Raw genomic sequence first — 15293 nt, 5'->3', positions numbered from 1 at the left:
CTACTTTAAACGCCTCCCACAGACTTCCTACATCTCTACCGACCCCTCATTATTGTCAAAGTAATCTTGTATATGTATTCAAATGTTTTCGTGAAATGCAGAGTCCAGGAGAGCATTGGGTGGGAGGCGCCAGGAGAACGGCTGTCTTTAAGGATGTGGAATCAGTAGCTCTATAGCCACTGGGGCATGGTCTGATAGTGTTCTAGCGTGGTGGCTGCCAGTGTGTTCCCTAGTCTGCAAATCTCTAGTCAAGAGCCAAAAATCTATTCTAGACCAGGCTTGACGATGGTGCGTGATACAGGTACCCTCTCGCACCCCCGGGTGGAGGGTCCGCCAAGGGTCTGATAAGTCATAGTCCTGTATAATGCCTTGTAAAGCGGTAGATGCGTGCGGATGATGTGCACGTGTGGCACCTTCCCTGTCCATGTGTGGAGAAATGGTGATATTAAAATCCCCACCTGAGAGAATCGCTGAGTCTCCCATAGATCGGAATTTATGCCAGAGGTTTTGGAAAAAAGCAGAATCATCCACGTTAGGCCCATACACATTATCTATGATCAGTGGACAGTGATATAACGTTCCCTTAAGGAAAAGAAAGTGCCCCTCTGGGTCTAAAATTGACTGATGTGTATGCCAGGGGACTCCTTTCCTTATAAGAGTTGCCACCCCCTGGAGTAACTGGAATAACCTGCACTATGAAACTCGCTCAAGCGAGCAGAGGACAATCTCTTGTGCATCATTCCTAAGAGGTGAGTCTCCTGTAGGAGACATATTTATCAAGACACCAAATTGATGTATGAGTGTACCAGTCTAGACTTGCAGTGGTCGTTTAGACCCAGCACATTCCAAGTGAGAGAGTTGAGACTAGACATGTTGCTGCCCCTGTCATTTGAGAGCCAGGTTAGGTATGTCCATACTTGCGTGCTCTCTCCTCTGCATCCCTATCCACCACTGGTGGTGGCTGTCTATAAATGAAGTAATATGGCACTGTGGCTGTATTGTCCCACTGCAAACAACAACAAACAACATTTCCCCCCCGCAACCCTCCACCCACACCAACCCCCCAAACAGTTTGTGTATTCCTTGTCAAACATCTCCCTGCACTAGGGAGCTCTAGTAACTCAATACTACTGGGAATCATCCCACAGGTGGTGCAGGGTTGCCTGCTAACTATCCTGTCGCTCTTGGACAGAGTGGCAGAGCGTGAATGTTCTAATCTGGCGTGTGCAATTATTAACAGTAATTCTCCAATAGTGCATAGTGCCAACCCTCTTGCACAGCATATTATAAATCATTGTCACACATCTGATTTCTGGGTTCATTCGAGGCTGCAGCCTCTTGTTGTCGATTCCGTGCTGGCTTCGGTAAGGAATAGGGGTCTTCCCCCTGTGTGGACCAGCAGTTCAGCCGGGTACAACATTGCATACTTGGTGCCGGATTGTTGGAGTAGCTTCTTGGCCGGTATGAATTCCTGTCTCGCCGACTGGACAGCCTCGGTGAAACGCCGGAAACAGTGAGATTTTATTACCTTGAAACTGATTGTCCCCTTTTCTCTGGCTGCTTTCAGGGCGTTGTCTCTGTCACTTTAGTTAAGTAGTCGAACTATAATTGGTCTCGGAGGAGCTCCTGGGCCAGGTAGAAGGCCCAGGGTACGGTGTGCTCTTTCTACCAGAAATATCAGGGTAAGAGCTTCTGCACAGAGATCCCGAAGCAGGTCTTCCACCTACCATTCCATATTTGGGATGTTGGTGAATTCCGGTATCCCCGTGATACGAATGAATGAATGAATGAATGAATGAATGAAAGATTTTTATTGTTTCAGTTAATTAAAACCACAACAATGTTGTTATTCCTTCTAGACCTAACCTCCAAATCCTCATTACAGGCTTTAATTAATTCTAGGACTTTTTCCATTCGGAGCAAGGCTCTGCTTGTCATCTCTTGCCGGTCATCGGCGTCTGAGGCAAGTCGCTCTCACGTATCCAACCGGCCCTCGTGTGTATCCATTTTTTGTGACATGTGGTCAATCCTTTCTACCATGTTGTCCAGTTTAGTCTCAATGGCCTTCAGACTACCCCTCAACTCGCGCATCAGCGCCCAGATGTCGTCTCGATCCGAATCCATTTGTGTTTTAGGGACCACTGTTTGGAGGGCTCGAGAGGCTCCTGGAAGCGTGTCGTTAATCGTCGGTTGTTTATTATCAGTTTTCCCCATTTCAATTTTGGATGTTGCTGTTTATATAGTGCAGAACCCTGCTTGGACTGCTCTTGATTCATGCTATTCTGTAGAAACGTCTTGTGTATATGTTGCCAACGCGGAGGGAGGCAGCATAGGCGAGAGTCAGTGCCACCTAAAAAATGTATATTGGTACTTTCGGAGTATTGTAGCCCCAGTACAATGTATCTTGGTCGCAGAATACAGCGCAAGTGATTCTCCGTCGCGCGATCAGGGCTGCTGCGGCCTCCAGTGGTTCGTAGGGAACTGGGGCCTCCACTCCCTCTTCATCCATGAAGTGTCACCAGTTGGTGCGTCACAGCCCCTCACTTCTTGGGGTGTCACTCTGTCAGGGTAGGATTCAATTATTGGCATTGTTCACAAAAATGCAACCCCCAGTATAATGAATCAGTAGAAGGCAGTTGCTGGGTGTGCCAAAAGCCGAAGGGAGAGTCAGTGTCTTCCAGGCATCCACAATTAGTGCATCACGTGGGGTTCACCAATCACGCGCCACCGGGCCTGGTTCTCCAGCAGGGCTGCAGGATGTCCAATCCCACCAGGCTGCCACGATGCGAGAGTCCGGGCAAGTGCAGATTCCCCAGGTGCTCTTCTGGAAATACATAATGCACCCAGTCCCGGTAAATGTTGGTCGTCTCTGCTCCGGGTTCCACGGTGATAGTTGCACTGTGCCGCTCACGCCTGGCCTCCCGCTGATGTCCCCGCCCCCTTCGAGCGGCCACCGCCACCTGCAGGTATCTGTGTCGGTGGTTTGCAAGTGTCACTCTTCAGCGGGAGGGGGAAGATGCACCGGCCAGTAGGGGACTCACTGCAGCTGCTACGGGAATGCGGCTCCTCAGCGCCCGGATGCGGCAAAGCGGGTCGTCGATGTCAGTCGGTGGCCATGTCTCCCCCAGCGCACTTTCGGACCTCGTCCAGACTCTGGATCCTGCTGTATTATCCGGTGTAGGGCTGATAAGGGTTTGCCGCCCGATCTCGTTTTGGACCTACTCTCGGATCTTTCAGCCCGGAATGGGCCGTCCTGCCCCTATCCTGAATTTGCAGTTCTCACCGTCCCTCACGGATCTGGACGCCACTGATCGATGCCCGGGGGTAAGTGTGCTGTTCCTGTTGCTTTTGGTGTGGCGATTGGCCGTCAGGTTACGGCTAATGTGCATATTATGTGATCTGCCGCCATTTTGCTGCCTGGCTTGGCCACGCCCCCATGGCAGCCCAATTTCGATAGCCACAAAAGGCAGTCATGGCTGAAACATGTCATGAATTCTGTGCATACCACTAAAGAACTTGTAGGACAATGCTCTTCCCCGAGTGAGCATCCTTTTGGAGAATTGGATTTCATGTCTATTTAAGTGTGTAACTCCGCTTCTTACATAAGCTGACAAAAGATACCAGGGCTCTAACTTTCACCTCTGGTCATATGCTAAATTCAAACCTCATTGGAAAAACCAAACCTGAATATCTTACCCACCACAAGCAAGCCTTCAGTGGTAGCCTTTGCACCTTGTCCAAATCCTTTAGGAAAAGAACATTTCCCCAGATTTACAGATTATCTTCCTCGTGGTCACTTTTAAAGTTCCCAGACTACTAAATCAGCTTCAATGACACAGGGCACATCTAGCAGTGATGAATATGATCAAAGCTTTCTTAAGCCAGGTCCCAGCTAAGGTCAACTCCCAACTGGTCTGCTGGTGCTTCTCCAAAACTGCCCTTCTCTGACAGTAATCTTCTTTATGTCTTCTCAAAGACCAGCTGTGTTCTGATGGTGGGAAATCAAAATCCCCCAAAATAAGGGAAACTAAATAGTAGTTAGTGGGATGTAAATGAACCTTTTCTCACAACATTCCACACTGAGCCCTTCCCAAAATTTCAGACTTTACTCTTAACTATGGCTTAAGCCATCCCACAAGGCACTATTCCTGTTTTTTAAGAGAATGAAAGCCTAGCTCAACTGTATGAACTGCTCAGTCCTGAGCATTAAATCGTCAATTTAAATAGGTTATTTCCCTCTCCTCATCAAAGGAAACCCTTCTCAATCTGATACTCTTCTTATGGTCCACTCCTACATAACAGAATCCACTGAACTCATAATAAGGCTTCATTTTAAGGCCCAATACTCCTGTCTCATACCTTGTTCATGCTGATGCTAAATTCTAAAGGCCTCTGCGTTTCTTTGAGCGTGCAGCTTAGCTCAATACACCATTCTTCCAACAACATTCTGGGGAGATTGGGGTGCTACTTTCTTGGAGTATAATGTCCAGCATTCGTATTATACCTCAAGACCTATAGCTCTACAGGCAGTGTACTAACTAACTTACTTTACATATTTTCATGAGCAGAGCTTTTCTTGAGGAAAATGAGTTGCATGGGTAGGAGCTAGACTGAACCAGTTTAGTAACTGCCAGGACTTGGGCAACATTTTTCAAATTATTCGTCTGGCATTTGTACAAATATTCTAAATCCACAATGAAGCAGATTTCTGTATTTAGGAGCATGCTTTGAAGATGAATAATCTAGCTTATTCCTAAAACAAGTCAGTGACGTGACTACTTTGCTTTGGCTAGTATACAGTGTCTTCGATGCCTGGTACCACAGGAAAAAAGCAAACTAACATAAATCAGTTCGGAACATTGTTTAACCAAGCATTGTGAATTTCACAACCCAGATCACAGCTGATATTCAATTTTAGAACTAAGGTCAAATTTGTAACAAAGGTTTTACTTTTACTACAGCTTGACCTGCAATGATAAAGAGCCCTTGTGCAGTTCTATTACATAGTTTAATTTTCTCATGTGAGTGAGGTAAGACCAGTGCTTAATTTTTAAAATATTAAATGCCAGGGGCCCTACCAGGAGGCCACTGTAGCTTGTACCACCCATCGCCCCTGTCATCGCTGCCAAAACAACATTAACCATCTCTCTCGCCTGCAAGAGAGACAGTTAAGATTATTCCAGGTCGCTAAAGGAATGGACGCAGGCATTAGTAATTTTTTATGTATTTTGCATTCACAAACAACCGTTGTTCTGCTCATCTCTAAATTACATGAGCAGCGCCACCATGTGGCAGACTGTCATAAGTGTGGTGTTGACAATTAAGTGCAGGTGCCGACCAAGAGAAACCAATTAAGTACCTGTGCCGAGCCCTGGAAACCCCCAGCTCAAATTATGCAATGTGTAAGACCATACTGCAGCCAGGGTATAAACTGTGCCTCAATTGTGTTGCATTTTTACTTGGAAATAACGTAAAAACTCAAATATGGCAATTGGTGTTTGGCAAGCAGCTACCATGTTTATAGAATAATGAGCCTGTGCATTTTTAGCAGCCTCACAGCTCCCTAGGGTACAAGCAGACCAACAAATCAATAAAACATGTGGTAACCATGCAAAATGTGCACTTTAGTTAGGCAAAGCTATTACAAAGTCCAAGATATCAGCAGCAGCAGCTCTTTCGCTAAGGTGGAGGAGCTTCGCCCCACTGCTTTCCAGCAGTGTAAAACATGAAAAATAAAATGACAATAACTTGCGGTTATTATAATTTTATTTTTCCTTGCTGAAGCCAGTTTTGGGGCAGCGCTGAGCAGGGCTTGGCTGTCGTCTCAGCCAGCAGGGGGAGGAGTGGTATTTGTACTCAAGTGCGCGTGACGGTTTGGCCGACCATCTTGGGCTGGCCAAATAGACATGCACACTTTGCATATTCTCCACTGGGCTGCAATGCGGGGCCTGGGTGGAGATCATGCACAGGCTTGCATTCCCCGTCTGAGTGCTGAACCAAGGTGCTCAGACCAATCATGACGCTGCTGTCATGATGAGAGCAGTGTTGTGATTGTCTTAGGGGAGCCTGTGTGCTTCCAGGAGAAGATGGGAGCACAGACAATGGAGGACGACGGAGGCCGTGAAAAGGTAAGTTCATTTTTCTTTTTTAACCCGACTTCGCCACCGCCATTATGTGTCTACCACCACTGAATATCAGTGCTGATATCTCAAAACATATCTCAAATGACCACTCATGAACCAATGTTTCCACGCCTGGCTGACACCCAGTGAAGGTCAAATAAAAGTTTACCCAACCACCATCAGTATACCACCCCCATTAAAAAACAGATCTGGACCCATCAATCTGAGCGCCATAATACAGAGAGGGTGCGTCAATACAAAACAGATGTGACAGAACTTTGTGATCTGCACGTTCAAACTCAAATGGGAGCAGATGATCAGCCATGCAACATATCCCTGAGCTGAGATTTGTGCATTTTAATTTAAATACATCTGAATACATAACAAGTATCAGCTATGTACATACAGAACTTCAAGATACTTAAAATATATACACGGAACAGCATAATACGTAATGGGAAAACACATAGCTAAAGAAGTATTTTCTCTACACCTCAAAATATGTTTCCTTTTCAACTTACCCAATGTTAACTGGGTGACGTATACAATTACTTGAACTCCAGGTTTGAGCTCGAACTGGACCAAGTTCTGGTTGAGAGCATTGAAAAGAATTTCCACAAGCTGAGGAGAAATAATTAATACATCAATATTTCAATATGCATTGTTTTTCAGCACTATGTATTAGTAGTTGATTTAATAGCTGCTGTCAACATCCTATTGTTGAAGGGTAAGAAAAGATAGTGGTAGAAAGTGTGAGCTGTTATAGATAGGAAGGATAAAATACCTCTAACCCAAGCTCCAAAACTAACTCAGGTGTAGTGACACTTCAAATATTAATAGCGAATTGATGCGAGCAAGCATGCCTAAAAATGACAAAATACTGGGTTATGTAAGAAAAATTACACATAAAACAACATGTTGGTACACAGGAATTTCTTTAATGGAATGGCGGTTGCTTATCAGCCTACCTCAATTCCCAAAAGAAACACTTCTAGGAAGAGGTGCGCTTTCATTTGTTTTTTCAAAATTATGGGCCAGATGTAGGTGGCCATTTACAGACCGGTAACGGCCGATTTCGGCCGTTACCGACGGGTAAATGGTCATTCCTGATGTAGGTGGCCTATTTTACCGATTCGGTAAGTTCCATATGTAGGTGGGACTCTTCTGAGTCCCAAAGGCCAGTCAGATTCGGTATTTTACCACCCAGTCCTACTGGGTGGTAAAATACCGAATACAGGTGTGCATGCACATCTGTGCATGCACACCTGTGCAATGTGTAAATTCGGTATTCCACATTGATTCATATGGGCTTCAAGGCCCGTAGGAATCAATGGGGGATACCGATTCGGTATTTACAGAATCGGTAAATACTGAATCTTACCGATTCGGTATTTACCGATTCTGATTTACCTACATTTCACCCCCTCTAATTTACCACTTCTTAAATACTGAATCGGTAAATTAGAATTACCTACATCGGGCCCTGTATGTTTACATTTTAAGGAATAGGCTTCAGCATAATTGACTGAAATAATGCAACACTTGGACGCGTGCCAAAGTTAGATCTTGTGGTTCCAAGGCTAGCAATCTAGCTTTGGCATAATTCCTCAGGTATGTTCTTTGCTGCTATTACAGCTGTTTGGTGAAGGTGTAATAGCGTTTAGATTGCATAATGAAGAGGGCATTATCACAACATGGCAACTTTTTGTTTTAAAAACCAAGGGCCATATGTATCATAGTCCCGTTTTTCGATTTCTAAATAGCGATTTTTAAGGAATCGCTATTTAGAAATCGCAAAATGGTATGTATGTAGAAATCAGCTTCTTTTTAGCGATTTCTTATAATTCCTTAATTGCGATTAGCAAATTGCTAATCGCAATTAAGGAATATTTTCCCATTGATTTCTATGGGCCAGGAGGCCCATAGGAATGAAGGGGAAATGTGTGATTAGCAATTAGCTAATCGCAAATTGAGAATATTTTCAAGGGTGCAGGGGTGTAAAAAGGACACCCTGCTGCACCCCTGAAAATGACATGTGTGCGCATATGGCGCACATACATGCATGTATGAGCATCACATGGCACCTTTTGTTTTTAAAAAAATTGCTTTTTGAAAGGAATTCGCAACTGTTGGTGGTAATTTGCGATTCCTTAGGGACAATTAGCAATATTTTTTTGCATAATACATTGCATTTAAGGAATTACAAATTGTGCGATTCCTTAAATGCAATCGCAAAATAAGGAATCGCAAATTGTGCGATTCCTTATTTTGAACCACATTTGCTTAATACATACCATATTGAGTATTCGCATTCGCAAAGGCCGAAATTCTGCGAATTTCGGCCTTTGCGAATGCGAATTTCAATGATACATATGGCCCATAAACCCTTCCTTTTTATTCTGTCACCTATGGGAAACGCGATTGCGTGAATACGCTCTAACAGAAGTGCTCCTTCGAGCTCTCTCTAAAAGTTACAAAGGTTGGCCGAACAATTTTTTTTTTCTATATTGAGCGACTAACATTGGGAACTTGCATGAAAGCACGCGCTAAGCAGCCAGCATGCCTGACTTTGGCCGCGCGCTGCTGTGATAAACAGTGTGTGACGGCCTCGCGCTGCTTGTGGGAGCCAGATTACAGTAAAAGGCAGCGTGCACATCTGATAGACGTCGTACTCCTGGGGAACAGTGCCCTTGCTGCTCTGACGAGAAGCCATGCTGCTGTGACAGAGGGTATGCTGATGTGACAGGTGTTTTGCTAATGTGACACCTAATAGATGGCAGCGGCAGATGTTAAGCTCGGCACACGGTGGGCTGTCATGATTCAGTATACAGAGCGCTGTGAGCTAAGGAGCAGACGTAGTTATTGCTGGCCTGCAACCCCATTACATTTGACTAACTTTGTTCTTCTGTCACACGTCATCGCATGCGACGAGCAGGGGATCATAAGTCCGCAACTTTCAAAGTTATTACATTACAAGGTTTTGGGCAGGGTCTAGTCTTGCATTTCGAAAAGGAGAGGATAGGAACCAATCAGTGTCTAAGATGCAGGCTGTGTAGCCTATTGATTCTAAATGCAATGGGGAAAATTAACAATGTATGTTTACGGCCGAAAATAACTTCATGAACTTAGAAGAAACCATTTCCCACACTGGAAAGGGTCAGACTTTTACTCCCTCAAAGAGTTGGAGTAACTCGCTTTCCAGGATGGGAAGGGGAATAAATAACTTACAAACTCGTCGGAGATGTAAGTGAAAGGGTTTATCCTTACAGGAAATTGTTTTACTCCATTGGAGAAAAAAAGGCTGAAAGGAAAACATTGTGGATTTGTGCACCAAGCACAATTTACCCAGGGCCTAAGTCAATGTATTTACAATTATGCTTTGACCACTAAATACCCTAATAGTCTTTCTCTATCTCAAGTTCTTTAATAAAAATGAAAAACAATACCCAATACAGCTCATGGAATCAAATATGGCGACTTGGGTGGGGCACTCCGAGTCACTTAATTTAAAAAAAAAAATCACGTTGACAGTCCTTATTTTTAAAACAGTTTTTCAGCAGTTTGCTTATAAACTTGATTTTATCCAAATAATTTAAGACGCTCCAGCTGCAAACATAACTGTTCTTTGAAGTCCGATATTCTGGCACAAATAAACGCTTTAACCCCTTGAGTGCTCATGACAGAACCACTCCGTCACGAGCCACGGACGCACTGTGCTGGTGACGGAGTGGTTCCGTCAGGCCGCGGCCGCCCCCCCTACGCGGCATCAATTCCGCGACTGCGCGGACGTTTTATTGAGTGGGCAGGGCCGTGATGGAACCACTCCGTCACAAGCACAGCGCACCCGTGGCTCGTAACGGAGTGGTTCCGTCACGAGCATTGCGGCCCCGCGCGGACCCCTTCCCCCCCCCAGCGCTGCGGCGGAATTACCGCAGCGGCCAAGGGGTTAAACAACTTGCCCTCTTTTATTATGGCCACACCAGTTTATATCGTTTACCAAAAACAATACACACTTAGCTGTGTGTGCCACTTTTCCATCTTGAGTCTGAGGCCACAGATAAACTTAGCATCTTAAAAAAAGATCAATTCACCACCCCTATCGAAGATGCTGTGGACCATCCCCTGGAAAACTGCTTAGGCAGAGGTCAGCCAAAATAGAGGATTCTTGAACTGGTTAGTCACAAAGAGCCTAGAAAGGGATGTAATGTAACAGGATTATGGGTAAATAAAAAAAAAATCTAGTAAACCAATCAGGGGCATATTCTCAAGAACGTGTGATAACCATCGTAAAAGTAACTTAATGCAAATTCCAACATCGCAGTTTATCGCGGGAAAATTACACCGTGTTAACAAAGCATTCTCAACGCGGCGGTACCATGCGTTAGTCTCCAGATAACGCGCCAAATGTCGACATTAAAATTAACGCCACACTGCAAAAATGCGAAATGTGAACGCAAAAAATCTTGCAATGAGGCCAATCACTGTACAAAAAGCAGGAAAAACCAGCGACAGGCCTGCAAATCCCACGCTTCTGACGGGAAAATGCACTATAAAAACTACAGAAACAAAACACCAGAAACAATCCAACGAGCATAGCAACAAGGATGCAACCTGACTGAGCACAGAGTCCAACGGGAACCCCACAACCCCCACAGACCACCAGCAAGGAACAACGGGGACGGCCAAGGAGAAGAGGGAGTGGAAGACAGGGTGCAGTCCGAAGCAAAACCAGATCAGCGTCACGGAGGTGAAAGAACATTACCATCAACTGACCCAAAAGTAGACCACCGAGAATACAGTCGGATTGTAGAGGAGGCCAAGAGGCGCTGGCATGATGTGATAACCTAAACCAGGAAACCCGCTGCCAACAGGAAGGCAGCAACGGCGACAGGAGGGAGGAGTCCTGCGCCACAGGAGGAGCTGGAGGAAACCGAGGCCACAGTCATCAGTTGGAGACGTTGCAAGAAGTAGGGAGTACAGACACAGCTCAAGAGGACCTGACACAACATCAACAGGGTGAGTAACGACCAGGGACTGGGGTGACAGTGGGAGATGGGCACAATGGCACACATGCACAATGAGGTGTAGTACACTGCTCACCCACAAAAACCCTGAATAATGTCTCTGATCCCGCTGGCACATTGCAGCACACACACATAGCAATAACAACTCACCCACATTGTTGACAATGTGGTACAATGCGCAAACCCGACACTGCAGGATAGAGGACACAAATAGCTCCGCACACGCGCAGAAACAGGCCTACTACATCTGATAGAGCAGGAAACTGTGAAATGGAAATGTACGCGTACAACCTCACATCCGTCATGTAGTCCAAATGTACACAGTTCTGCACCTCCCAAACAGTCACAATGTACATTGTCAAACAGTCTGCATGTAAACAAGAACAAGGCACCAACATACATGTCAACACAATGTCAACATGCAACTTCCCTTCACATTGCAGAGGGACACACAACACCTCCAGCAAAGCACAGAAGAGCACACATCTGTGATGTGAAAGAGGACCACCACACCTTCGACACCAATGACCTACAACAGCCCATGGATATTCCACGCAAACCGCCACAAGGACCCGGGCAGCCAAGCTACTTAGAAGAGAACACAGATCCTGCAACAGACTACACAGCAGGAAGCACCAGCAAGCACGGCTGGCTCATAACACTTCACCGACCCACACATGGCACCCCAATGCCAGGTGTCAGAACACCAAACGGAGGTTGCGGAACAGGTGCGGGTGGGGTCCCAACCCACAGAAGGTGGACTAGATCACATACGTTGGTGTCTATTATCCTTCAGGGACCACCTACACCCCACGAAGGAGACCCACACTGCCAGAGAGACTCATGCAGATGCACATTCACAGTACAGAACCACGCCCAGGGGCATGCAAATATCAGTCACACACCCACGTTAGCTCTGAGTACGATGGCCCAGGCCACTCCACTTATGAACTGAGTGAGTGACGACAAATCTACATGTCCAACCTCCAACCCGCTGCCTGCAGTGACATGTCTGCACCCGCTGAACACAGCACAATGTAATGTTGTAGGGCCCTCATGCATACAACAAGACCACAGGGACAAATGCAGATATTATGTAGAACTCGCTACGGGCACGGTCGCCCAGCCCCTTTATTGGCAGGGCCACATGTACAGTAATGCCTGTGCTGGATGTGTGTGGGGTGAGTGTTAGCAAGCCGGCACGGAGCTATTAGTGCTGGCAACAACTTGAACAGTGGAAACCAGTGCAACGGAAACTGTAAACACCTGCATAAGCAACATGGAGGGAGCCGGACATGGAAACAGAAGTGTCCGTGAGTTGCAGTGTACTGAGGTTGGGGCACTACAAATGAGCATGCTCGTGTGATGAAAATGACTAGGCATGTGTCCATTCGGATGCAGATGCAGTGGGGTGTGTTTGACCTGCATCATCTTCCTCATCAACGTCCCAGGTCCCCCACACTGCCTGAGGTGACATTGCTGCGCAACCTCTGCACAGCACAAAACTCAATCAGCAACGGTCTATGGGTTGCGGTATACTGAGTCAGTGGCACGTGGAGTGCTAACTAGGAGATCAGACAGATGATGGCATCCACAACAGGTGTGAGCAACTCTTTCAGTCTGCCAGTACCACTGTTTCGACTCTGGCAGATGGCGGTTGGCGGTGGTCCTGGCGATGGTGGTGTGTGCCTCCTGGGGTGATGCCATGTCTGGGCCGGTCATGACTCGATTGGATGTGTTAGCCCTGATGGACCACAGTTGAGGCCGGAGGCAGCGGACAGCGCAGGGCCACATACACATGGTGCCGAAGTCCTCAAGACCACCGCCTCAGAGGTCATCCAATATAACAGAGGAAAGGGTCTCTGACTTGACCAGCACAGAGTTAGTGGTCCTGGATGCACAGCGGCCGGCACAGGCACCCCGCCACAGGACGGTGACTTGCGGTCCACTGAGGTAGGGCCACGCAGACTGAGTGTGAGCGGGTCCTCGTCGATGTCAAAGGTGAATGTGGCGAAGGGTTGCGGGGGACAGTGGAAGGTGCCCTCCAGGGCATGATACAGAGGTCTGATGGAATCTGGAAGCAGCAAATGGGGGAGTTGAAAGCGACAGCCTCGTTGCCACAACCAATTCAGTATCAGCTACATGAGGATGAAAACTATCCCTAGTCCATAGACTCAGACACCATCAATGAATGACAAGAGAGTGTCCATGAATGCCAGGGAATGGACAGAGGGGATGCAGTCTGCGGTGATGCCAATACAATGATATGAACTTCGCCATTGCTAAATCAAGACTCTGTGTCAAACGCAGTGTAGGCTGGAGACAACGGTCAGCAGTGGCCCACAGCCATGTGTCGAAGGCTTGTGATGCACCGAGTTAGTGACACCAGGGCAGTTGTCCGTATTGTTTGATCACCTCCGTAACAATGATCCTTTTTTCCTCCCAAATGCAACGCATCATCCTCTTGCGTGCAATGATATGTACTCTGCCTTTGAATGATTGATGTCCAGTTCCAATTCTGTGACCTACTCGAGCGGAGGGTAGGCCGAGAGCAGTAGTCTGCGTCGGCCCACAGACCTGGTGGCACCGCGTTAAAAGGTGTATAGTGACATGCACTCAGCCATAAATAATGTGCTCTGGCATGGTGTAATAAAGACTCAGTTCCAAATGTGTGATCTATTCACTGCTGTGCGTGCCGGTGGAGTGCGTAAACAAAAAAGGAGTACTGCAGGGTTGTGTTGCAGAGGCAGTGATCATCTGTGGAGGCTGCCAAGGTCGCGGCCTTCGGGCTTGGAGACTGCACCAACACATGGTGGGCCCTCTTCGACACACGCTGGTGTAGTCAGGTGGGTAATGAGCCCTGGGTGTGCAGGGGTGGGCAGGACTGATTCGGGGACCTGCATTCCGGGGTGCAGCAGGCGCACAGGATCAAAGGCAACCTCGCTAATGGTGACGACTGCTGCCTCATGGCGGGGTGAGAGGCGATGCCCTGGCAGAGAAGTTGGGCATTCTGGAAGAGGACCACGCCCAGTGTTACATGCTTTTGTTCACACCGCTACGCTGGCCTGGCGTATGTCTGGCCAGCCCACTCCCCTCACGCTTTCAGGGGGGACATAACAATCTAATTTCCTGCGATCTTCCCCACTGGCTGGGGAGACATGGTTGCGTCCACTGTCCCCCACACTCATTGTATCAACGGTTTATGTCGACATAGATATGTTTGTGGTCTGCATCCTGCAATCTGTCCAGCACAACCACACCACACCTGGCATTGTGTACATTCATATTCATCGCTCAATTGCCTCCTTCACATGTCTGGTCCCCACCTCTTGCCACATCCTGCTATAGTGTGGCTGAGGGGCCATGCCGTTGATTGCTAATGTACATGGCTGACCCAGGTTCCCACAGTAAGTTGTTTTGTTGTCTCTGGTGTGTGCACATGTTGTATGTGAGCTTGTGATATGGGCCTTTCCTGTGTTGTGAGTTGCATAATTGTGGAGTTGAGGGGTGTTCATTTGGTATTGGCCAATGAGTAGTGCCTTTCCGTGGGTGCCATCCTGGTAGCACAGGTTGATGATGGACTGTCGGAAGGTGTGGGACTCATGCACAGTGCTTTGGGGGTTGGCGACAACAATGGCGGAGATTCCTCGGTGGTCCAATATTTCCTGGATATTGGTGGGATATGTGCACTTTCTGTTGCGCTTATTGTGTGCAGTGTTGCCAGGATCCACTTGTTGAACATGTGTGCATTCAATTGCCCCCTGACACTTGCGGGAAGCCAGGTGTGGCACAGAAGCCTTGCTTGCTCTCTGGCTGTCTCTGCACACTGTGTGGGAAGTATAGATGGTGGGGTACCAAGCTGATGGTGTCATCCATGAACCTTGTGAGGGACTTGGATTGGCCTGGCTGTGTCACTCCTCCGTCTCAGGCGGATGTTGCTTGGAGTGTACTAAAGGCCAACAGGTGCAGCACAGCCAGCAGCTTAGTCTAAGGTGGGATGTTGGTTGTCCGCTGTGTTGGTACCGTCAGCCTGTGGACAATGATGGTCATGATGCGGAGGAGGGTTGTTCATTTGAGCATGTAGTGGGCAATGACATTCTCTGGTGTTGGGTCTGTGAGGTTGGTGCATTTTCTGAGGGTCGCTGTT

The 15293-nt window shown here is 47.2% G+C and overlaps 1 protein-coding gene across 1 annotated transcript in view; it reads right to left on the bottom strand.

The window, feature by feature from the left end:
• The window catches only part of SORCS3 (sortilin related VPS10 domain containing receptor 3), a 1546015-nt gene that overhangs the window by 80556 nt on the left and 1450166 nt on the right, over nucleotides 1-15293 (bottom strand). Inside the window, exon 27 of the mRNA XM_086919577.1 lies at nucleotides 6644-6743. Coding sequence (XP_086775703.1) covers nucleotides 6644-6743 — 100 coding nt within the window. The remainder of the gene's footprint in view (nucleotides 1-6643; nucleotides 6744-15293) is intronic.

Source organism: Lissotriton vulgaris, chromosome 5, assembly GCF_964263255.1.
Source record: "Lissotriton vulgaris chromosome 5, aLisVul1.2, whole genome shotgun sequence".
NCBI lineage: Eukaryota > Metazoa > Chordata > Amphibia > Caudata > Salamandridae > Lissotriton > Lissotriton vulgaris.
This window is presented reverse-complemented; position numbering and strand designations above follow the sequence as displayed.